Source organism: Lichenostomus cassidix, chromosome 5 (genome assembly GCF_008360975.1).
Source record: "Lichenostomus cassidix isolate B80296 chromosome 5, HeHo_3.0, whole genome shotgun sequence".
NCBI classification, from domain to species: Eukaryota; Metazoa; Chordata; class Aves; order Passeriformes; family Meliphagidae; genus Lichenostomus; species Lichenostomus cassidix.
In genome coordinates, this window is record NC_139486.1 from 23,978,210 (window position 1) to 24,004,398 (window position 26,189).

Here is a 26,189-nt window from a genome sequence, read left to right on the forward strand (position 1 = left end):
ATATAATTTAATTACCTTTGGGGCACTTTGGATTAAATTCTGTGAACTCTTTATATCTCCTGCGCCCCTCATTTCTTAGCCAAGGTACTGGCTTATGTCCTTTACAGACATGAAAGAATGCTACTCCTTTGCAGATTTCAGTGATATAACTGTGCAGAAACTTGGGTGAAGATTTACCTCTCTGTGTTCAGGGCATATTCAGGTGAATATCCTCCACATCTTGCAGAATCACTGAAAAAAGGGAATGTTAAGCCCCCTGATTTTTGGACACCTTTCCTTGCAGTCAGCTGTGCTGTGTGTTTTGCAGGAGGCAGCTTTGTCAGAGCAGGCACCCGTACTGCTGCTCCTGCCCCTTGGGAAAGCCATGGCAAGGTGGCTGCTCTGCTGTGTATTGCCAAGAAAGATCACTCTGGTATAATTTCTCAGATTATTAGAGGTGCCTGATCTGAAGGGGATTTGGCGCATTCCCAGTTTGCTTTGTCGAGTCATTGCGTTAGACCAACCAGTATTTAATCAACTGTGCTCTAGTTAGGCTATGCATTGTGGTTAAGGGGCTTCATATTGTTGATCCCCATACACTGACTTTGAATCATTCTATTAAATCCACAATTCTAAAAAGAAATCAGTCTAAAGGAGAAATCACCTGTGCTCCTGCATCAGCACTATATTTTCTTTTGATTTTCTTTTGCCTTTTTCCCCCACATTCAGGAAGCAAAACCTGACCTATACTGAGTGATCCACAAATTAAAATTAACATTAACATAATTATGAAGCAGATGCATTTTTATAAACAAGAATGTAACACACATCATCTGAAGTAGAAGGCTGAAAAAATATTGCATCAAATAAAAAAATACTAGAAAAAGCACATGAGGGTTTCTTAAAAAGCCAAGAAAGTTTGTAAATCGTGAACAAATTTTAAAGGTAATAATAAATAAATTTGGAGCAGTAGTATAAAATATGCATCTTGTCAGATGAATCTCTTAAACACTGACCCAACAAATGATTTTTAAATTTCTAAGCAAGCACTGAAATAATGTGATATCTCAGTTTGTCTTTATGTCATAAATGAACATTGCAGAAGGTTAATACACATCAAACACTAGGATTTTATGAAGCAAAACTCTACTCAGAAAAGAATTGTAAGGCGAACTTCATTTTTTTCAGGGAGGGTCGCAAAGGGAGGGCTGTGCCTAGCTTTTGTTTTGTTTTGGTGTTTTGGGGGTTTTTTTTTTTTGTTTGTTTGCTTTTAAATTGGAGTACTGGTACACTTATTTCTAGATACTGGAATGAAATATCACTTTGCAACAAAAATACTGATTTTCATTATTATTATTTTCCACTAAAACCCCCCACAAACCAGCATTAAGCTGATTTTATTCTGGCTAGAAAATAAACTAGTGAAGATAACAATTTAGCTAAATAGATTAGGAAAAAAATACAGGCACTATCTGATAGACTATAAAAATCTAGAAAAGTTCAAAATGTTTTCAGCTAGGCACAAAAATGCTGTTAATGATTAGCTGCATAACAAGAGATTTATCTCTGTCTTTTTTTCCTTTCTTTTGTGTGTGTGTTGCAAAGGCAACACAGACACACTGCAGGTCTGTCTGTGCCATTCTTAGGCCACTTTCAGGCCGATTGAGAAAAGCTGGAAAGTAAACACAGGTGTTTTAAAACTGGAGCGCTGTCATGGACAACCACAAACACCCTTAACTCTGATGTGGCAACGCCTCTTTCCCGCCCTCCCTTTTTTAAAGCATTACCCAAAAAGAACATGTCAAATGTTTCACCTTTCACCACCTCAAAATAACTTGGAGCTTATGGCATTGTTTGGCAAGTCTCAAGCAAAGAGATCATTTTTTCATTCCTTTTCAGATGCAGCCAAGTCCAATTCAGTCACATAAAATAAAGAGCCATTCTATTTCTAATTATTTTATTTTCAGTGTCCACTGATTTACCTGCAAGCACTATGTTTCAAGTTGAACATTTCCTTCCTCAAATGTAATTCAGGGTCCCTGTTTCCATGATTCAGGTTCAGCTAAAAAGACAGTGGGGGATTTTGCAATAACGAAACGAGATTTAAGCCAGAGGATAAGAGGATAAATAAAAAAACCTAACAACAACAAAAGAGTGCCATAAATCCCCCAAACTAAAAGAATAAACCTTTTTTTTTTTTTTTTTATTATTGTGCAAGAATATATACAAAACTAAAAAAGTACTTGCTTGTAAATTAGCTGTTCCAGAAAAGAGCACATCCTGTTAACTGCCATGAAGTACTGACTAGCTAGAGAAAAAGTATGGAAAGCAAAAGCAGAACAAATCCCCAGAAATTATGTAGCCTCTACTCATTTATGCAGCTGGTGACTGTGGGGAGAAAAAAGTAATATATTAACAAAAATGAAACAGATACTGACAATTACAATTTAGTTCTGAAAAACTGTTAAACTACACGGAGATGGTTACACTTGGACTGAAACTAACAACCCCAGCAACACTCCTCGCCCCAAAATGCAGAACTGGTTCATAATCCAAATATCAAAATCTAGATCCAGCAAAAAATTCTGAAGTCTTATACTCAAAGCAGCGCAACCCTCACATCTATACTAACAGCGAATGTATTGCAAACATGTAACATTGCTGAATGTTATATATATGCTGAAAAGGTAACATATGCCAAAATCAGTTCTTACTTATTGTAAAGGATGATTTTTCTTGCCAGCCTCAGCCTTCAGATTCCAGAACGCTTTTCTTTTTGACGTAGACACTTACACACCCCGGTTTGAAAAACCAGACACCAGACTTACTGTGTGTCCTGTGCTCCAACTTAAACAAACACAAACGACTTCATAAGACAGACAGCGCTCACGCATGCATTTATTTATGTTAGGACACAAGTGAGATTTTTCTTTTTTCCAGATTTTGTCCACTGTGGTAAAGAGATGGTGTTATTTATTAAAGGATCTGTCTGAACAGCTCGCCTCAACTCCTGTTAACTTCACCAGGCATTCAAAATTGTTCAAATTATTAAACAGGTCTCAAGAGGTGACTTGCAAAATTGAACTTTGTGCTAAAAATCAGTCATCATTATTTCCTTTAAACTATTTTCTCTAATTTCTGACAAAAATTATTATCTACTTTGTGAAATTTTTATTAAAAATCTAACCAATAATACATTTAAAGCTTGGCCAAGAGAACACAACCATAGCAAATGTAAAGCATCAAACTTCTGCCAGCTGTCGGCATCACTCAGAGTGTTGTGCATTACCTAGCAAACACTTAAAAGAAATCACACACACAAACACACTTATTAAACTACACTATTTCCACTATTTCGCCTCATTTGTTGCTATTTCTGGCCTCTGCATTAAGCTCACATGATGTGAAAATCATATACCATTGAGACTATTACACATGATAGACAAATTAAACCAAACAATACTGTGTATAAATGACCTTGTTCATTGGCTTGCTTTAGAAACACCTTCCTGCTAAAACAGGAGGGATTCATGCTTGGAAAAGCAACACAATTGAATCTGATCCATTAAAAAAAAAAGTGCACTAATACAATAATTGAGAAAATCATTTAACATTCTGATAGCAACAATTCAGAGACAGCTAAAAAGGGAGAAAAAAAGCTTGTTGAAATAACCCTTTTTAAGAGCAAAAATTTCAAAGATGCAGCAATAATGGTGTTATTTACCTGCATATCTGTGAAGTCTCAGAAGTATGTTTTAAGCTAACAAACCGAGTTGGGGCAACTTTATCAAACCACTAACTACCATTAAACAGCAATGACAGACTTATCCCTCAGCACTACAGTGACCTCCTGGCCAAAAGCTAATTTCTCATTCCTCCAGCCTTTTGTATTCAAAGTTATTACTCAGTCACAAAACAAGCTGATTTTTGAAGCAAGAAACTTGCATTCACATTTTGAGACAGGACAGTGTTTTCATCTACTTCACAAGAATTTGTGTACACTTAGCTTTGAGCAGTTATTTGATGCAGCTCTGGAGAGCAACTTTTTTTTGTGTGTCTTAAGGAACCAGCAGGAGATACACTGTAAAATTACAAAAAAGAATAAGCTTTAATTGTGAGAAGTGAATTTTACTTAATGAAACAAATTGGGAAGCTGATTTTGTCCTTTAAGAAACAGGGAAAAGAAACCTGGCAAAAAACTGATGAAAAACTGATTCCTGATCATCTGATTTTACTCAGAGGAATAATAGGTACTTACAGAAGTAGCTTCCTGTGTGAAGCTGACTGGATTAGGCCCCAGTTTGTGAAAATGTTGTTTCTGGACTCAGACCTGCTATTCTATGTTTCAGGCTGGAATGAAGTTTTCAGAGTCTTAAGTCCTAAAGATGGGGGTCAGAAAGGAAACAATGCAGGAGAGTGAAATACGCTTGTTACTGCTACATCAATTCTGCCTGGTAATTTTTCTCTAATTACCAAAGAAAAGAAATATGATGTCTGATGTCACTTTCTTCAAACATAAACACATCTCAGCAAGACTGTGAGTATTTTTCTCCTAAAAAATAACTGAAAAAACAAAAATATGAGAAGCAGACATTCCTTTGTGAGGAGAAAGTTAATAAAACATTTTGTTTGGGAAGTAGACATGATACAACTGGAGTTTAAAGGTGAACTTAGCTCAGCTCTAATATTTTAAATTTGACAACACTTGTCAAAAGATGTTAAAATTGTTTTGTGGTCCAACAAGTCACTCAGCAAGAATAATTTTTAAGCAGCTTTTCTTTTTGTTTCAGTTAAAATTAAAATCCATGCTGTGTAATCCTTGGAGTCAATCTGTAATTAAGGGGATTTGAAGAGAGACCATGCACTGCATTAATGATAAAATTTAATATCTGTTTTAATACTCTAACATAAGAAAAAAACCCTAAGCAACATACAAAAAAGCAATCATCTCACTATTTTGTGTGAATGCAGCATATATACACCATCACTATGTCTAGCAGTAATGCTGTGTTTGATGTCAGCTTTTTGTTTATAGACCAAATGTTTCAGGATTTAGCATCTACAGAGCTTAAAACGTCATCTGCTTGAAAGCTGGCACGCAGATTTAACAGGCTAGATAAACAGATTTTATTTTATCTAGTTTGGAAAATGGATGTTTTTGTTGTTATTGTTACACAGCAATTCCAAAGGGAAGGAGCTATCAACAGCATTTCCCAGGTTTCAGTCACTTTCTTCCCAGTCACTCAACCACTCTGTCCTACAACAATTGCTGCTCAACTGTAAAAAAATAGGAACAGATAACCAACTAAAACCAGTCAATTTTATGCTATATTCTTAAATGTTTAAAATTCTAACAAACCCAAACAAACAACACAATGCTTGGTAAATTCAGTCTCTCCTCCAGACCATATGCAAGGAAGAAGATCGAAATCTTCAGGTCCTCAAAATGCAGCTAGTTGACACCAAGTAGTGTATTCAAATAATTTACTCAAAGTAAGCCCCACTGAAAAGTGGAGCAAACACGAGTTCCATTTTTAAACTAGGAACCTGTGCTAAATAGTTTCATCTTTTCAGAAGATGGGGTAAAGGATTACAGTTCCAAAGAAGTCACTAAGAAGCATAGTTAAGGTAGAGATGATCTTAATGAGATTTTGTGGGGCAAGATTTTGAAGGGATATGTTTATCTATTATCCTGAGACAGGATAATAGATTCTTTTAATGTTTGCATCACAGATTTTTGCCTGTTAAAATGTCTCCTGGCCTGAGCTCTTGTGAAAGAACTAGCAAAGCATCACAGTATTCCTACCAGATCTTGCTGTATCATGTAGGACAGCTAGTTTGTGAAAACAAATTTTAACACAATTTCCTCTGATCTCAATTTATTTCTTAGTCTACATGTGTGCATAACAGCCTAAGGCTTCAGAGATTTGGGACACAGTCCCATTAAGTACATGTGAAACTCACAAGCTTGAAGGTCAAAGCAAGAAAGGCTTCATTTTTTCTCAAAATTTAGATGCTATAACAATAACTGTTGGTGTCAGCAGGACTACTCTCCAGCAGTCACTGAGATATGTGTGCATGTACATGGAATCCGGCCTAATACACATGATCAACATCAGCGTTTGGAAACCTGGTCCAAATGATGCTTTGAATGTAAAAAAATAATTGAAATGGTATTGATTTTTTAAAAACAAAACCTCTCAATTTTCAAAATGTGTGGTCACAGTATTTGTAAAGAGTGAACTCTATGTGTTAAGTCATACCATGACCACCAGTTTAATAACCCCTCCTGCACTGCAGGTATTTCTTTAATAAACAAACTAGCATTGAAACAATCATCTTGACTGTGATCCACAAAGAAATGGGGAATTTGCGAAACTGTATAGAATCTAAATATGTCTAGTAAAACTGTGAAAGATGACATCTGTTCTTCAGTCGAGAATCAGTTCTGGAGATGGAAAATCCAGTATCAACACAGTTCAGAAAAAGAAGCCCCTGAAGATTTGTATACATATTGAATCTAACTAAAAATGACATCTGAGTCTTTGTGTTTAATTTTAAATCACAAATATGGCTGCTCAGCAGCTTAATACAATCACCAATACACATTCATATAATGTTCAAGCAATGTGATGTACACTTACCTACTATTACACAATTGCATTTGTTACTTCAGCTTCCTACCTGAAGTTTAAAGACAGCTCTTTTCTCATTTTACCCCTCTATTCCTTTCTCTTACCATTAAGAGAGGCTGAATTATGGAAGTAACAACAGAGATGACTGAATTTGGGAGGCATAAAAAATAGAAGTTTTAATTGCAAATGCATTTTACAGGAGAAATCAGACCTTCTTTCAGCTTTTTCAGTGAATGATTCCCTTTTTTCTGCAAGGGTAATGAACAATTTTGATTCAGCTACATGACAGAGCTAGTTATTCAGGGTTTCTAAATATTAAGATAAACCTAAGATATGTTGAGTTGAAATCCTAATACATTGATATACTTCTGCTGATACAAACCTTACTTTATACATTTCAAGACTTCAAATAATGAAAAAACATGTCAAACCATATGTCCAGTTCTATCTGTGCTTGTGTTAATCCTGAAAAGGTAGTACACTAGGGTGCCTGCACAGGGTTTTTTATGGTTAAGGTCTGGAAACTCAGAATTTGCAAATTATCAAATTTACTACTTGACCCCTAATGTACAGCTCACTACCCTAAAGCCGATTCGTAGAGAAAAACCAAAGTCCAGATACCACTCCATAATCTCATGAGAAAAGCTGTGGAGATCTAGTAGAAGACAGATGAGAAAGATTTTACTTCATAAAGTCCACTTTCATAGAAGGAAAACAAAAGTTAAATTAAATCCTCATCCATTCCTTACTTCTGGTCTTCAAGCATTTTCTTAATGACCTGCATATTGCTTGGGTAGAACTGCACACCTACTGCACAGGAGGAGTGCATCTCTTCTTCTTGGCAACCTGATTGTGTGAACAGCAAAGTTCTCTTTTCCATTTCACCTCTGTGTGGCCACAGGCAAGGAAGTCAAATCAGAATTCTCCTCTTATTTATGCTGAAAAAGGATTTCCAGAAGCCTCTCAGTGATCTTGGAGCACAAGTGCAATAACATTTAAAATGTGCCTCTGCACCAGATCAAATAAATAGATGGGAATTAAACAGGACAGCCAAAACGATTCCCAACTCCTCTGAGTAAGTGATGGCTAAGCAGCAAGCTGCACTTTTCAGACATGGATTCTTTTGACTTCATCTCATTCTAAAACCTAAAGTTGCTCACCAGGGAACAGGAAAAACATCCAGATTGCAGTAAAAATATAAACAAGAGCAAACGTAGGATCTTGAGGCTTCTGAATCAAGGTCAGTCTGCAACTTTAAAATCATAACAAAACCTAATGTTTCAGTGTCTTCCTTCAGCATCTGTCTGCCTTCTACTCTGAGCCACACTTCATATGAATTCTTATGTACAAAATGCTAGGAAAGGGTCCTCCAATTCTGAACAGATATTTGGATACACTTGACCATACAAAGGCCAAATATTCCTTTTTAGTAAATACCTAAAATTCTGAAATGTTTATATTGATCCTTTATCCTATCCTTGGTTTCCTGCACCCAAGATCTAAAGTAGATTCTATCAATTCTGAGAGGTGTTTCAGATAAGGAGGTCATGGATGGGTCAGAGCAAGACCTTTGCTATTTAATGACCCTGTAGCTTGTCTTTTGCACAAGAGCTTAGGTTACTACCTTTTATATGTTTTATTGAAGGACAAATAACTTACATGTCATCATGCATCCAGGCTCAAGATTTTGTTTACAGTTGCTGTTCAAACAAAAGAGGATCACTTTCCTGTGCAGCATAAAAAATGAAGAGTGTATGGTATGACACTGAAAAAAAATTGAAAATTAAGGTTTACCACATTTCTTTCTACATGCATGGGTATCAGAACTCATATGGAGATAAATAAGATTTATGAAATAAAATATAATACATAACCATAATACTCCACCTCTTCATTCATTAAATTTGATATCTCATCTCCAGCATAATTTAATACATTTAATATATTTTAATACCTTCAAGAATGAAAAAACTTAAGTTGGCTAATTTGTTTTGTTATTTTCTTTATTATGGTACAATGCTAATAGATGTTTTGAAAACTATGCTAGTGCAGATTAGGCATAATGCTAATAGAAAGTGATGCTAAGGTGACTTAAACGTTGCACAAAGCAGTTTATATTACATGTACAAGGTAAATTCAGATTTAGAATCTCTGAATTTAGTTTGGAAATATGTTTTACAGTATCAAAAAGTAGCAAATGAAGGAGGAACCCTAGTTTTCTTATAGTAAGTCTGATACATTAGGCTTCATGATTGCTTTAGAATTAGATGAACATATGGCCTTAATTCCTGATCCATGTAATCCTGAAATGAACATCCATACTAGTAGGAAAGTAAAAGAACTTTTTGATAACTGTTTGAAGTGCAGCAATATGACACCTCAGAACTTACAAAGGTTCATTGTAGTACTACTGACAAGCTATTGGGCAGAAGGAAGGAAAAATTAACCCAGGACAGGGGTGAGAAATTACACCATTTGAGATGGCAACAAAGCTTGTAACTACAGTTAGAGTTTGTGATTTTCTAAGAACTCACCTTTCCATATAATCAGAGAATCATCACAGAATCTTAATGGTTGGAAAAGATACCTGTGATCATCAAGTCCAAAAATTAACTCAGCACTCCCCAGTCCACCACTAAACCATGACTCTAAGTACCACATCTACATATTTTTTGAACATAGGCAAGCAGCTTTCCTAACAAGACTGTGTTTTCTACTGTATGTTTGGCTTACATATCAGATTCTGTGATTCTAATTTACCAGGTACTGATGAATTTCAGTGTATTTTAGAACACGCAATTTTTTAATCACAGGTTTAGGGCTGTCACCTCTGTGGAGATAAAAAGCAAAAGAGCAGGTAGCAGAAAGATTTCTAATTTGCTACAGGATGCCTGCATAGTTTGTTTCATCTTCTACAACTTCAGAACATCTCTTTATTCTGGAATACAAATTTCTAGAACACAGATATCTGACATCTGCCCTAGGCCCATAAACTATTCCAGTTTTGAGGCCCTTTAACAGAGTTTAGACAAAAATCTAAAAATGCTGCAGAACATTGAAATGTAGCACCCTTGAAACTGTAAGACCAAGCGGCAGCGTAACTCAGCAAGGAAAAAACTTCCAGAAAGTCAAAATGTATCAATCACACGAAATGGGATCTATTCTGCTATAAGGAAACAGATGTGTGAAAGTGCAAAGTATTTCTAAAATGATAAGTTAATATGCACAATTACAGAATGGTTAAATAAAAAACATGGATGAGAGGTTCTTGTTGACATGGTCATAGAAACCTATAACCATGAAAGAGATGACTCTTTGCATACCAGAAGTGATGAAGTGGAAGTAGCCTAAATGACTGAGAGAATGATAGTCCAGATTTAGCATCACCTGAAACCAAAATATTGCATTCCAAGAACCTGCTGCATTAATCAGAAATAATACTTCTGCTAATCAGAAGTAGTACCACTGACTTACCTTATGGGAAGACAACTTCCACGTATTAAATGAAAGCCAAAAAACAAAAGACTCAGCCAAAAGGTTTGAATGACCACATCATCACCAATGAAAAAGATGGTTGTATACGGTATATACAAACAGTTGATGTTTAAGATTGTCAGGAGTAATCTGGTGCCAAGAGAGATTTGATGGCTGTCAAATAAAAAGCAACAGACCTCAACAGACCTCCACGGAATTTTTAGGGGAACAGATGAAAGCCAACATCAAACACCAAGTGTGAATGAGTAATGAATTCCTTAATGCTTAGAACTGAATCAAAGTTCAATAAACATACCTGCTTTGGTTAAGAGATGTTCAGCGTCTATTAACAGGAGAGAAGGAAGACTTATACTCTTCAGGCAAGGTGAACAAACCCTTTAAGCCAAGACATTGCTTGCTTATTCTAGACAAGATACATTCAGTGCCATTCTTGTGCAGCTGTTTACAGCAATATGGAGCATTCTAAAGAGATACAGTGCTCTAGACAAGCATAAGCAATTCTACAAATTCAACTCTTAGGATCATTTTCAGGACAAATATTGTTCACTCTTATCCATATATTACTTTGCTTTGAAGCGATTCTGAAAGACTTGAGACCACAGTAGGTAAGAAACACCAATGTTTGCCCTTTTTGAACAGAGCCCAAAATTTCCTGAGTAGCTGCTGTGCAGAGGACATTGTGCACACAGGGCAGACATGCCAGATGGTGTGGTCAGCAAAGGGACAGCCTTTCAGATACAGGAAGGTGGCATGGCCAGCGCAACCAAGGAAGAAACGACAAGAACTTGGGTGTGGCTATTTGTTTCCTTCTATTTGAAAGCAACCCAAGGCTTGAATGTGGTAAAAATTTTGGCCCACAGTGATGCCTTGGGGGAACCAAGAGCTGTACAAATGGCCCTGCCATCTATCCACACAACCACTTAATGTCATCAGAAGCTGACCACTGAAAATCATGCAAGTACTAATGTTACCAAACATACTTACTCTTCAATTCCCAGGTAGATGTCACATAAATGAGATTTATCGAAGTCTGGATACCTGTGTTTCTGGGCAACTTCACTGCCAGTGAAGCGCAAATGTCTCATAATTTTTTCTCATGCTTTCCATCAGGGGAAAATATTATTTGCTTATGGCACATTTAAGCAATTATAACTTTCAGTTCCCTACACAAGATACTTTTTGTCGATGACTACAAATGACTATCAGTGCTGAAAAATTAACTACCAGATGGGAGGAGGCTAAGAATGTTACTGGCACTTATGAACAACTTTCTGTCAAAACACACACAACTAAATAGAGCCCACCAGCTAGACTGGATGGCTACAGAAACCAATCCATAAAAGCAGTCACTGACAGCGATACTAGTAGATCAAATTTCTGATTGATGGTCAAATAAGTACACTAAATTAGTCACTTCCTGCCTATAAGCGATACACATAAGCAAACTGTTACACTCCTAAATATATGACAGCAGATGAAGGAGAAATCCTTCGAGGGATCCATTGGGATCTCGAGCCCTGATCTGACCAGAGGACCAGGTTATGAAATTTGGCTCAAAAGAACAATTGGGTCCAAGGAAACTTCAAATGACTGCTTTAAAGGCCACTCAACCACTGCTCACATTTTTTCCACTGGGCTTGAGGGCAACTTTGGTCACTGTAGGATTATAGGAGTTATTTTCTCCCTCTCCAGAAATGCAGTTCACTCAGTGGGCTAACTCTCAGAGTCTGTAGCAACAGCTTTTGGAGACACTGTAACTTAAAGAGAAAGGAATGCAGAAAATTATTATCAAAGTGGAACATGGACAGAATTACTTCTGCAGAAGTTTCTGTGGCCTCATTTTAGTGCTCATTTATGGCACGATGCACCAGCTCACACTGATATCCTCTGAGGTGTATGGCACTATTTAATAACACCAAGCCATAAAGTGACTAATCATTCTTCTAGCATGGATAAGAGCTGAACAGACTTGTGTCTAACCTCACTGACACTCTTTAAGACCTTGTGATTAAGTGTTTCTGGGTGCAGCAAAAGCAAAGGCTCTGTTCAATGCAATTAAGATTGCAACTGTGTCTACCCCGTCTGATAAAGTGTCTAGGAAGCAGCAACGGAAGAAAAACATTTGTGCATTCTTATTCACATCCACATTGTCAGCAGCATACTCTTAAGTTTTACTAGTCTTTTATTTTCACCTCCACTATGCAATTAAAAGCAATTTAAGCATTAAAACTCTAGCAAACTTCCACTATAAAAATTAATAGTGATCTCATGTGCTTTATAACAAGTTTTACTGACAGGGTAGAAAAATTTTCTCTCACATTGTCCAGGCATTTAAATGAGGACTCATCCTGCATTAGGGCAGGTACTGGAGAGAGAAAGGAATTCATTATGGCTTTCTACAACCTAAACTGGGCAACTCTGAAAGCTAAGAGGAGTCCTTCTTAGGAGAAGAAACAGAACTACTGAAACAGCTCTTGTGCAAAGTTAGGAGTTGCAGCTTACTTTGACAAATCCTGTAGTGTTTTATCGTCATGTAAGTCATTGGAAGAATAGCACAAAAAACCTTTCAGGGTTAGCTGTAACAACATATTGTTTTCTGGAGATAACCTCCAGGAAGTCTGTTAACTATTCCCATTGGTCCTGAAATGTTTCTTAGTTTCAGAAAAACAGATGCAGACCGTAAGTAAATGCAAGGGCACAGTGTATCTATCTCCTCTCACTGAGAGACAGATCTGCAATCTACTTCTATTTCTAGTATGAAGCTGGCATCTATCTTCAAACATACCTATAATATGTAACCATAATACACAAACATACCTATAATATACAAAAAACCATATTTTTCTAGATAGCAGCACATGACATCCAGGATGAAAAGTGTAATTACTTTAGGGTTAACTCCACAAAGTGAGCTCTTGAGCTGAGCTTTCACAGGCTGTTATTTTGTTAGATACAGAGGGAACAATGAGCACTGGCCAGAGGAATTCATAACAAAATGTGAGAAAAAAGGGTGGATTGTCCAACATATGAATATTGCATAGGTGCTTAATTGAAAAATAAAACCCAACCACTCTAAATAAAAAACATCTAACAGTAACACCAGATCAACAAGTAGATCAGTAGCAGTTAGAATTACTTAGTTTTTGCAAATAAAAGCCACATCATCTGAAAGAAGGACTTTTTTTCCATAGTTAATATTGTATGCCTTAATAGAATGAAAACTCTGTGCTTTTCAACAGTAGCAAACATTCTATACTTCATGTTAAAGCTTTTGAATTTTTTTTAAGCTCTTATAACATCAGAATCTCTTGTGATCATACCCTTAATGGATGAGAGGTTGACTAGGCAGCTGAATTTGTTTTTGTGGTTGGTGTTGTCACGTAGGTATGGGAAACTGGTTTCTATTCTAAGAATTTGGGAAATTCTGGGAATCAAAACAGAACTTAATATATGATTTAATGTAATTTATGAAAGGCATCAGGGAATACTTAAATTAAGTCAAAAAGACTGTGGCTTCTTCACAAGCATCATCACTGGAACAACCAAACTGCTATGCATTGTGGATTTCCTGCCCTTGACCTGATTTTTATACGTCACCAGAAAGCAGGTGACATCAGGCACAGTTGCTTTATGACTCTACTGTGGACAAACTTCTGACAGCTCCTTCAGGTCACTTTCTTTGCTCTAACTCTAAATTTATTAATTTTTTAATAAAACCATGGAAGCATGTAGGATAAATTCTACAAGGTATCACAACTAAAAAGAGAGGCAGACATTACAAAAAAAAAGCCAATCATAACAAAAGAGGTAACAACTCAACAGCTCTGAAGCAGATTAATAGCATTTACAAGTTCTAATGACATCATCATTGGAAGGAATAATCTCATTTAGACAGTAAAGGACACCTGATTTATATAACAGCCCTCTCTTTTTCAAGAGTTTGCCTTGAAAGTGAAATTAGTATGTCTCTCTGATCTTTAAAGTAGATTAATAGTTGCTTTAAGATGAATGTACCAGCTAATTAAAAATTACAAAAGATAAGGCCTGTGAAAAAAAGTCACCTCGCTCTATTTTGTTCAAATCCAGTTGAACATTTTCCATGAAATTTCATATTAAGTTATTTGCTTCACAAGAATTATTTCCTATTCTCCAACTCAGTAAAGAGGACATGCACACTGGCAAAATTTTTTATTTTTCTTTAGAAAAAATGTATTACAAAAAACTCTGAATTTCAAAATTACACTCTCAAAAGCTAACGACGACTATTTGAAAAATAATGAAAAGGTAGCAATTTTTCAACTTTTCTATGTTTAAATGAATCAGTTGTTTCTGTGTATTGTGGGAAGAGAGTTATCAGAATCAGTAGAGACCAAGTGTTAATTATGAAGCCAAGCACAAATGAATAATCTTACATATAGACTCTGACACATTAGAACTGCAAAGCACTCTGCAGATCTTATTTTATGAAAATGTACTAAGAGCGCAAATGTATAGGCCCTTAGGAAGCAATTATCCCTAAAAGATTTAGCTATAATTCAATGTGAAATATAATAAGAGATTTTAAAAAATGGTTTCACAAAGAAGAGGATTATTTTACTTTAACTATGGAAATAGGGGCACACATGCTTCTCTGAATGACCTCTGTGCAGTTGTGGCCATTGCCTGGAGGGAAGATTTGAAATTGGCCTTTTCAGTCAATTAATACAATCCCTTATGACCAGTAAGAATATAATAAAAATTAGGAGTGCCAGTTTGGCATTGTGGGGCTGAATGGCCCACAATGCCATAAGGAATTTTTTATGCAATAAATACATTAAATATGGAAATTTTACATCATGTACTACTAATATGTATGCAGAGATTAGTTAAGAAGAGCTATCTTACCAAAGATGTGCAGATGTTATATGGCACAGTAAGATGAACTAGGACGTTATAATGTGAACAGCATGCCTTATGTGTCATATGTTTTATTTGTCATGTTATCCTCAGGTGTGACATGGAATGTAAAAGTGTAAAAACAAAAATCTGCAAAAGAGTGCTTATATCACCCTTGTGATTTCCCAATCCTGAATCAGGCCAAATTACTGCTGCCACACCTCTCCCACAGTTATAATGTGTCTCCCTGCTGCTTTGCCTCCCTCCTGACTATGGATTGCTACTGTCTCAAAGAAGGGTGGCAGTAGCCCTGTGGGCTGATATATCCAAGAATAAATCTGGAAGTTGGCATCTTATGTTACCAAACAGACCTTACCACCAATGGAATGAAATGAGTTTCTTGTGGATTGGTTTTACACTTTTTACTTCCAAGCAACTCACTATTGTGGGATGATTTAAAAAAGTAAAAATGAAACAACAGCCTCTGGGTTTTGTTCTTAAGTGTATTTCAGGGTTCCATAGAGGTAATGATCTCATCTTTTATCACAAACTTTTACTCCATCTTTAATCTAGATGATCCTGATTACTGTATTTTTATCCAGTTAAGATTGCAAATATATCTGCACCACATCTGATGTTTACACTTCTATTACTTCCTTAAGAAAACCTAAAGCAGATCAAATTGCTCATAATCAAATTGAATCTACAGATCACCCCAATGTTAATTAAACGTAGGAGAATAAGGAAAATTATTATTTTTTTTAAAAACCCTTCTGGGCACAAACTGTCTTGGACAGATTCAGCAGAAACACCTGGATTCCTTCTGCTGGACAGGTTAATAATACATAGCAGAGTTCCCAGTTTGCATGTGGAGGTGGTTAAAACAAATGTAGTTGCCTGGATTATGATGAAAATAAAAGTTGAGTTGATATTTACCCTGTACCACAGAGAAAAATGAAGTGCCCTATTTCTCTGAAACCAGTCAGATGTCCTCAGGGTCCTCTGCAGTGGAGAGGGGACAACATGGGACACTTGGGTGTGTACCTGCACTCTGTGTAGCCTTCCAAGAGCTGCTGAGTGAGAGGCAGGAGGTGGCAGCTGAGAACACGAGGGTTTCACAGGGAGCTGTGGGGGGCTCTAGCTGGGTGTTGCTTCCTCAGGGAGCTGTGCTGCTGACAGCAGCAGGAGAGCCCCAGAGCCCCAGCCAAACCCACTCCTAAGCGAGGCACTGACACAACTTCCATCCTTACCAGACAGTCAATTTTCCAGGCTGTGATTACACTAAAAGCAGGTGATAAGCTTTTCATTTACATGAGGTCAGGATGAGTGCTCACGTACTGTATATCAAAGAGAACTACTATTGGCAATATTTCACTGGGGCATTTTAAAGTTTTCAAGGTCAAGAATACAACTTGGCCTTTTAAAAAATTTTCCAAAGTTCTGTCCTCACTGCAGACAACAGTAAAATGAACTGAGGCAAACTCTACAGAGCTACAATATTAAAAAAGGTTCAACTTTACCAAAGATCGAAAAGCGTTCTTCTTTTTTCCTCCCCAGACTCTCATCTCTAAGAGACTATGATCAATTAACCTTTAACTTTGAAAAATAAAAAAATTCCTGTGACAGTCAGAAATGAAATTCTTTAAAGATTAGGTGCTGGGAGAGCAATATCAGGCTTAGAATGAAATCCTAGTAACACTCTGAACTATCAAATCACTTCTTGCTCTGAAAATATAATTATTCTGTAAGCATTATGTCAGACAATATTAAATGCAAAAAGTGTAGCTTAAATAAAACTTTTTTTTTCCTTACAGAAAGACTCTGTGCATAATATTTTCAATGACACAGAAAAAGCAAGTCAGCATGCAATTAATGAAAAACAGTGTTATGTTCAATAAATAGCATGCCTGGGACGCACTAACTTTTAGTGATACTAGATTTAAAACAATGCTGTTATAACAGTCAGAAACAGTCCTGAATGTTTATGATCTCCATTTCTAGTCATCTGCTTTCAGTATTGCACACCTGATTTTGTGGGCAATTATAAACCCATGGAATATACAGTATTTGTGTGGCACATAGACTCTCTCTATTTATAATTATTATGTTTATTGTTTTTCTTACTGAGAAATGTCAAACTACACAAGGATTTACTTTTATTCCTATACTTTGCTTTGGTCAAGTTGTTGTATGAATAATGATGTTTCCCCAATAAAAAAAAATAGAAAAAGAGGCAGAGGAAAATCTATCTATAAATGAGATACCTTTGGTCTTACTGTCTAAATCAAACAGTTTTAAAACGGCAACACAGTATAAACAGAGTAACTTCTGTATTTGTATTCTATCTCCACTACTGATTAAAGAGATTTTTAAGAATATAGTGGTTGAAGAGGTGTGCACAATGCTTTCACATCTTACCTGGAACAGTCTCTTATCCTGGCTAGTGGTGAGATTGCTGGGTATGCAGCTATCAATTCCACTGACATTACAATTTCCCTTTCTCAAAGCAGCAATAACCTGTCACTTTACACTGTCCTTTCTCTGACCCTCTCCCGCCTCTCTGCTCATTTTTATTCTTATTGACAAGACTTATTATTCCTCCTCCCAATTCCAAGTAGCTACCCTTTTGCAAATAGTAGTATCAACTATGTGGTCACTCGTAGTATCGGTCAACAATGTTATTAATATAGCACACACTGCTGGGAGCAGATCAAACAGCCATGCTTTAAAATATTAGTTTTGCAAAGGTATCATGAGGCAAATAGTTGCAGTTTTCTTCACCTTATACAATATAATATTGCAAGGACAGATCTCAAGAATCTACTGTTAATTACCAGCCCAGTAATTTGGAGGATATATTTTTTTCCTGTTGCTTTCATACGCAAAATAAAATAAAACCATAACAGAAGGGTGCTGTATCTGTGTTTAAAGAAGCAGTTGTTGGCAAACACCATAGCTCACTTCTGCCGAAATGTACACAACTGATATATGCAGCCCAGAAAGCTGGCACCAGGGGCTTACAACCTTAATTTGCCTGCAAGAAGAAATGGAGATTTACCTTCAGAGCACGTTCTTGATTGTTTTCAGCAGTCATATGTCTCGTGTTGTTTGCTGAAGTCTGGTTCTGCTCTTTCAGATGATGAAGCTCCTGCTCCAGCCGTTTGCACTGCAACGAGGAAAGAATCCCATTAAGTAGAGGAGTGTGGGCATATTTTTTTTCAACAAGCCAAACGTAAATAACCCCATCACCATTTCTGCAGTAGTGAAAGCATCAGACAAAAGCAAGTTACAATCCCAGACAGCACTAGAGCTACGTTTTTTAAATGTGCATCATTATTCAGTTTCTTCTGGGTACAACTGTATGCCAAAAAAGCTAAGTATCAGCTCAGATATTTATCAGAATATTGGGTTGGATTTCTGCTCCTAGTTATGTCAATATATGGCTAGATTTTGGCTTTTATGTATTAAGTAAGTAGATAAAAAGGACAGAATGCATGCTTTTTGAAATGCAAGCAAATAAAAGACCCTCCTCCCAAATCAAGAATCCATTCTTTTATTGGAAAATATACATGAAATTTTTACACTTGCATTTTTTACACTTAGAGGTTACTCCATTTCTCCAACACACACAACATATTAAAAGATGTTTTAAGATTGTTTTCTTTAAATATGTAACTTAATAACTAAAAAAAAATAAATAACACTTGCTTCTGTGTGCATATACATATATAATTACTGCTGTCTGCTGAGCATTTATTTTAACTATTAAAGATCTGCAAGTTGTGAACCAAATTATATTTTGCTCTTTTTTATGTTAACCATAAAAGGTCTTGCTGAGCTCCTTAGTTTGAAAGAGCAATTAGTTTTAATCAGACAGTTCATTGCCTTATGAAAAGAACTGTTTTACAAAAAAAAAGCAAAAAAACCCCGACAAAATACCAAGAAGACACAGGGGAACAACCGTTAGAAGTAGGGAAAAGCAGAGTACCAGGAGAAACATTTTACAACAATGTATTACGAGCAAGTAGTTTGGATATGACCACCAAAACACAAAGCTAATAGAGTGTGGGAACAAAACACAATTAATTGACAAAAAATATTTTAATACATACTTTCTGAACACTAGCAAGAAAGGAATAAGAATTGTGACATAATGCCCATGTAAGCATTGGTGTCTCAACTAAAAGACCTCGAAACATGAGTCTCTTGTGCTACCTTAGTGACTGTGGACAGGACTGAGCTTCCCATCATGTATATAACCTATTCCTGAGCAATTCAGTATATGGGACAATGAGCCTGGCTCATGTAAAATCTAAACAAGGAAGAACTATGAAACAGAAAACTGCATAACTGAAAAAATTATAACTGAGGTTTAAGTAAAATAAGGAATGCTAAAGGATCTCCAGACAGAAATTTTAAAGACATGCCAGTACATACAATTCTTAAACACAAAACAAGACCTTAACAATGTACTGCTCATCAGGTAGCCAGCACAGTGTATAAACCAGAATGATCCATTCCTCTATTTGAATAAATTTTAAATATTTGTAGGGGCCCAACAGTACTATTAAAAATTCCATTCACATATTTGTTGTTATATTTCATTACTTCTGTTAGAAATCTGAGCTTATTTCTAATAGGATTACCTATTTTAAAGGCAGTAACTTTTCTGGCCTAACTTTTTCTGCATTCTCTCAGTGTGTTGCAAACTTCCTCAATGTACAGTTTCACTTTTATTGCAAGAAATGGAGAAAAAGACATTTTCTCATGGATAGGGAAATACAGAAAAAATATTAAGATACATTTGATTATAAATATTTTCACATACTTGAGATATGTAATGTCTATGTTTATCTCACACATACACACACACATACAAAATCACAGAATCCCAGCTGTAATTATTTTCCATGTCCAGCATGAAAATTATGTGTTTGCCAACATGCCAATAAAACTACGGAAGAACTAAACACAGATTATGGAATTTTTTCTTTTCTCTAGCAACATTTTTTCCTTAGTTTACATGATCTAAACACAGAACAAGTAAACTACAGTAAATATGTAACACAGGTAACACAAAATTGAGGAACCTCCCTATCAAGTCAACCTTGACATAATTACATTTACATCAAACTTGGGAATATTTTGTAATTTGTCTTTCATTTAACTTCTACTTAAGAGTATTGATATCTGAAAAAACAGGGCATATTCAACTAGTATACAGCTTGAATTAAATTTGAGACAGCACTGAAAGAAATGGTGATCTAATTTGACCTTTGCACCTAAGTGTTTTATTATGTTGGAAACAATGTATTAACAGAAGAGATTCTGATTTATTCTTGGCTGTTTAGGAACTAAAATCATCAATTACCCTGTTTGTGAAAGCATTATAATAATACTCTTAAGCAGCAACATTGTGCATGTCTTAGTAGAATTTTAAACTTTACAACTTTGATACTTGACTACTTTTAAAACACTAAAATAGCATTCTAAAGGCAAGCATTCCTTTGTATAAGAGCAGGAGCATATGAAATTCTAGTGTAATCTTGCTGTAAAGAAAAGTTTTAAACATAGAATTTAAAACAATGCGGCCCTTCTATTCATTTGAGCCAACATTTTTTGAATTCTGTGTCACTGGTTGTTAGCAAGGTCCAGTAAAAATAGAGGTTCTTTAAAAGAACATGTGTTTTTATTGGTTCACTCCAGGGCTCTAAAATGCCAACAGCTGCCAAGAAAGAAAGTGAATTTCCTTCTAAAAACATATATAAAAATACTTTTTGGAGCACAGTGAAGAGAAGACATCATCCAACCTGGTACTAACAAAAAGGAAACGTTGGATGTATCCTTTTAAGAAAGCTGAAAGCTAAAGGAAGTGTTTAATTTAAAATACTATGTCTAAATTCTGTTATCTCGAACTTGTAAAAATTTACACTTGGGAAAACTTCAAACAGACAATATATTTTGTGCAACATAGGTTACCTAAACATCAGATCTGAGGTTTAATTGCACCCTTAAATGCAAATTCCCACGAGTTCAACACTTCATGAAACAAAGGCTGCCAATTCAGAAAACTGCTTCTCTACCTCAGACACTTTGAGTATATCAAGGAATATGGGAGCAGTGTAGACACATGCCAATGACAAAACACCTTGATCAGAACACTAAGGACTTTGCTGAGTAAAGGATATTAAAGCCTCAGAAATGGCAATGTAATTTTATAAAGATATCACACAACCAATTTATTAAGAATTAGCTTTACTGTGTGGTCTACTGTGTGCAGGGTTCTGTGGCCAGAGAGGCAATACTGAAGGTACAAAAAACCCTACCCCCAAAATCAATCCTGACAAAGGTTTCCTCTCTTTCAAACCACCCCTTTGTTCATCTCTTGGAAGATATTTCTCTCAAAAACTCTTCTACCTTAGCTAGCCTGATTCAGGTGATAATGTACTTGACTGACAGTGAACCTCATTAAGCCTCCTCCAAGTGTTCCTTGAGCAACCATCACTGCCCAGCTGTACAGTTGTCACTACAACATCATCCATTCCCAGCAACAGGGAGTCAGTCTTCTCTTTAACTGTATTTCCACCGTGCAGCTCTTCTAAACACACTCAGTTTTTGAAACAAATACCTTTGTACCCAGCACGGTAAATATCACAGGCAGCTAAGACACAAAATGAAAAGCAAAGCAGGTAACATTCCAAGAGGATAAGAAGAGATTCAGACTGGAAAGCAAGGACAGACAGCAAGTAAACATATTCTTCCCTCTCACCTTAAAATTTAAACTATTGGGCTATTGTCGAGTCCTTTTTAATGAGCATCAGGTAACATGATTCAGCAGAATGAGGATGTTTGTGAGAGGCACTTTTTCAAGCTGTAATGGGTGCTGACCCCTTTCAGTAACTCTCCAGGTGGGAGTGCTGGAATGCCAAAGGAAAAATCCAGACAAATTGCAAAAAGAAGCACCTGCTAAAAGGGACACTGATGGAGAGGTCAAGAAGAGGACCAGGAGAATATCACTGAGTAAAGTCCATGAGGCCTGCCCAGAAAGTAACTGTTAAAAGATAGCCTGAGTTCCAGCTATACAAAAGGAGTAAAGATGGTTTACCTTGAATCAAGTATTTCAGAAGATAGAAAAATCAATGCAAATAACCACTTAATAGTGTTTGGCCTTTACTAGAAAATGAGGTTGCATTAACATATCAAACACAACTTTAGCACTTGTATAAACAAATCATCTTTAACATGCTGTCAGCTTTTCAGCATTTTCCTCTTCAACTTGTACCTGTAACACATTAACATGGTGCTATGGTGCCTGCCACATCTGCACAGATTGATGAGTTATTTTCTGATTGTTATTGAACATGATTCTTCAGTGAGGTGCTCTCAAAGTAATAGGTCCAGACATTACACAAAAGTAAAGAAAAACCTGCAAGCCACTGGAGAAATAATGTTAGTAAGGACAAAGATGGAATACAGCAAAGCATTAACATCGAGCAGAGCAATCGCCCATTCCCAGATATTTGGTTCCTGTGTAGTTTGTTTGTATGAAGACAACACCAAACCCCAGAGGTGTCATGCAGAACCTGTTTAACTCTGCACTTCTTAGGTCAATCAGGCTGCTCATGTGCTTTCAAAGAGACATAAATGTTTTGCTACACTGAGGCCACTCGCTCTCATTGCTTTGAACTAGGATGGTAATGCCACGTGAATTTCTCATTTTTTATTTCAGCACAGATTTGACCCAGGAAAGGATACTGTGACACTCCCTGGCTCATGAAACAACAGCTAAAACTGAATAGAACAGAAAACCATAACACTTACTTACTACAAATGCAGTCCTGGTGGCTATTTAATCCTGTTACATCTATATTTGCTTTTAATATTACTATATGGCATATAATATTTTTCATTGCCTTTCATTAAAAGGAATCCAAAGTAACCTCTCTTGAACTTAAGGCAATATGCCAAGGAAAAAATAAAGTCAACACATTATGCCATTCATATGCTAGGGGAAAAGGAATTGATTTGTCTCTGTTATTACAGGTATGGGGGTCAAAGTCTAATGAAACAAATGCACTTAGATGAGGCAAAATTCTGCACAAAGTTCTTTACTGAATTCTGAATAATATTTGATTGTCTTATTCAATTAGTACATAGAAAAGATAATATTTCACAAGAATACATTTGTTCATTTAAGGTCCTAATCAAAACTTGCAGTACTTACAACCTAAGAATCAGTACTGACATAAACACACAGGATCCACTGAGGAGCTTGCTGAAAAAAGGGACAGTGCCTAGATGGGATGTGCTTGTTCCTGTACTGACCTGAATGAGGTCAGGCTGGTGAGGTAGGTGGATCTTTGGTCTGATGTGATCACAAGTCAGTCTTATGAGGCCTCCCTAGTTTAAAAATACATAAGCACAGTCTCCCAAAAATAGTTTAATTCTGTCATTAAACTTGAGGTAACATTTTTATGCAAGTCACACAGAAATCAAAAGTGAGTGCTAAGTCACTCAGTCTGGGTCAGCCAGTGCATAATGACTTGATTGCATATCAGTGCCTTCACTTCAAACAGGGAGTACTCTGCCACGTTCTGTGGACTTTTATGCATGAAGACCTTGCTGAATTGGAATTCTCAATTACTGAAGTAGTGTGATATAAAAATAACCCAGTTCCCACTGAATAACTTGGGAAAATGGTTTACATCCTCCAAATCATGGGAAAGTCAGGGTCCATCTGAATGGCAGAACTATTTTCCAACATGCATTTTTTCCTTTATGCATTTTAAGCTAAATGCTCATGAGCAAAGAAAGTGACACTCCATACATTGATGGAAAATGCATCAATACCATTGAAAGACAAGTTTATGGGGTACTGAAATCCTACTACTACACATCCGAATACTACCAGAAGTGATAAAGTGCATCTGTGTTTTGAAATTAGGTAACACATATTCACTGCAGCAAACAACTGAAATACAAATAATTATTCTAGACACCAAACATGAAAAACATGAAGAAACAAAGCCAGTTTTACACCTGTTATGTTTTTAAGTCTTCACCTATGAAAACCTGAATACAATAAATAACGATGAGAAGCAAATAAAAACAATTCAGCTGATTCTTCTCTTAGTTGGTTATTTCGTTCACCTTTTCTTACTTTGTTTATAATGATCTGTACTTCAGACTAGCTCCCAGCTCAAGTATGCCAAATGGAATGCAAGTGTTCTCACTTTGACTGCCCTTCTTCCCCCTCCCCTCAATATTTTTTTTTTTTTTGAACAGTCTGCCCCTTGTCCCAAATTCATCACAATTTCTGGAGAGGCAAACAGCTTGCGCCACTTGGATGCTATACACTCTTTCCTTTGCAGACAAAAATAATACCAAAGTCATCCAGTCAAAACACAAACCAACCTTTGGTGTCACTGTGAATTATGTACTTTGAACTGCAGATGTTTGGAAGCACTTATATAAATAAAATTTATCCTTTTTCTTCTAAAGCAATAATTTTAAAAGAAATAAAGAAATAAATGAGTTTCTACATAATAATATGTAGAAAAATTTTTCCATTAAATTATAATTTTGAATTAAAGTTTTCTAAGCTCTGAAAAAAATTACTTAACTTCAAAGGTTTGGCAAACCATCAACAAATGTGTTTGAATGATTATTTATACAATGCCCAGCAGCTTAAAACTACTGGAATTTCAAGAAAGAAAAGTGTGTTTGTAGAGTTTAGACCCCAGAAACATATGCATCTTTAAAAAGTTATATTCCATTAGTAAGAGAAACACTGACATGTAAACACTTTTTTTTTTTTTTGGTAGCAGTGCAATGGTGTCTTGCTTCAAAAAGCTACAAAAAGAAATGCATAAAAATACAAATGAAACATTTTTGTTTTCTTTGTCACTATGAGCCAGTTGCAACTGCAAATTAAGGCAGATAACATGCTGTAGGAATGACTAGGTTTCCTCCTACCATTCCTTCCCCTGTCTGTTTCTGAACACTTCAAATGCAGCAGAACAAGTTTTCATCTATTTCCATTTTAATAGTTAAAGGAACTGTAAGTGCACAGTAAGACATTCAGAAAATTCAGACAATAGAGTTTAACTGTTTACACCCTTCATGTTAACCCTCCTTACATATGCAGCGATTCCAGAGCACTGAGTAGCACTATGATACTTACCCACCCAATTGCATTCTCTATATATTCTTACTTCCTTGCAGTGATGATATTTCAAAGATCAAGATAACCCTGATCTACTTCTCAATGAGTTCAGCACACACAGACTTTCCCAATCAATGAAATTCATTATAAAAATGTGCAAGCAGTAGAGAAAGGAAAAGGTGATGTTCTCGAGCTGAATGTGATTCACAGGTCATTCAAGCAGGGTTCCTGCGCTGGCTGTGCAGTGGATGACCACGCCTGTGCTAACAGGGGCTGCTGACAGACTCCTGATCTGCAGGAGGAAACAACAGCAGGAGCTGCTGAAGCCACACAACTGGGTCACCTTCACGTTTTCCTGTATCCATTGCATATAAGTTAACAAACTTACCTCACCTCTGAATTGTTTCTAATCAAAACACAAACCTAGTAACCTGGAGTCAAACATTTATTCATGAGGCTGCAGTGGTCTGAAAGTAAGCAAAAATGCATTCAACTAACCTAAGCGCATTTTTTTCCTAATTGCCTGTCATATATAAATAAGCAACTTCTGTTTTACATCAAAGTCACATTATTAATTCAATTTTTTAATTTCATGCCTGTAAGTCCAATAAATAATGCATAAACTAAGCATGTAAGCAGATGAGTAGTACACAAGTAGTACGCCTGCTCACGCCCCACTGCAGAGTTTTAGAAACACTAGACACTCTCAGCACAATGAAATCATAATTCACATGTCAGCATGTTATATTCAAAAGCAAAGGAAATTACCAGTACTCCCAAATAATTCAGTAAATGGAAAACACTAATTAAAATTTTCTCATCAGAGGGAAAGAGCACTCAAGAGTCAAAATTCTCTTTCAAAAGTAATGACAAATAATAAAAAAGTAAGTCTTTACTAGCTAAATTCTAAATCACTGAACAAAGGTCTGCAAGTGCAATAACAGTTAAGACTAGGATCAGTTTTACTTTCAATGGACATCACCAAGTCCAGCATACAGATACAAGAGACAATTTCAGAGTAGAAACTTCTACAAAGAAAA

The 26,189-nt window shown here is 36.2% G+C and overlaps 1 protein-coding gene across 3 annotated transcripts in view; it reads right to left on the minus strand.

Moving 5' to 3' along the window:
• MIPOL1 (mirror-image polydactyly 1) overlaps positions 1 to 26,189 on the minus strand; it is a 180,856-nt gene that overhangs the window by 74,054 nt on the left and 80,613 nt on the right. For all 3 annotated transcript variants that reach the window (XM_085061860.1, XM_085061862.1, XM_085061861.1), the window contains exon 10: positions 18,043 to 18,150. In XM_085061860.1, the coding sequence (XP_084917986.1) occupies positions 18,043 to 18,150 (108 nt within the window). The remainder of the gene's footprint in view (positions 1 to 18,042; positions 18,151 to 26,189) is intronic.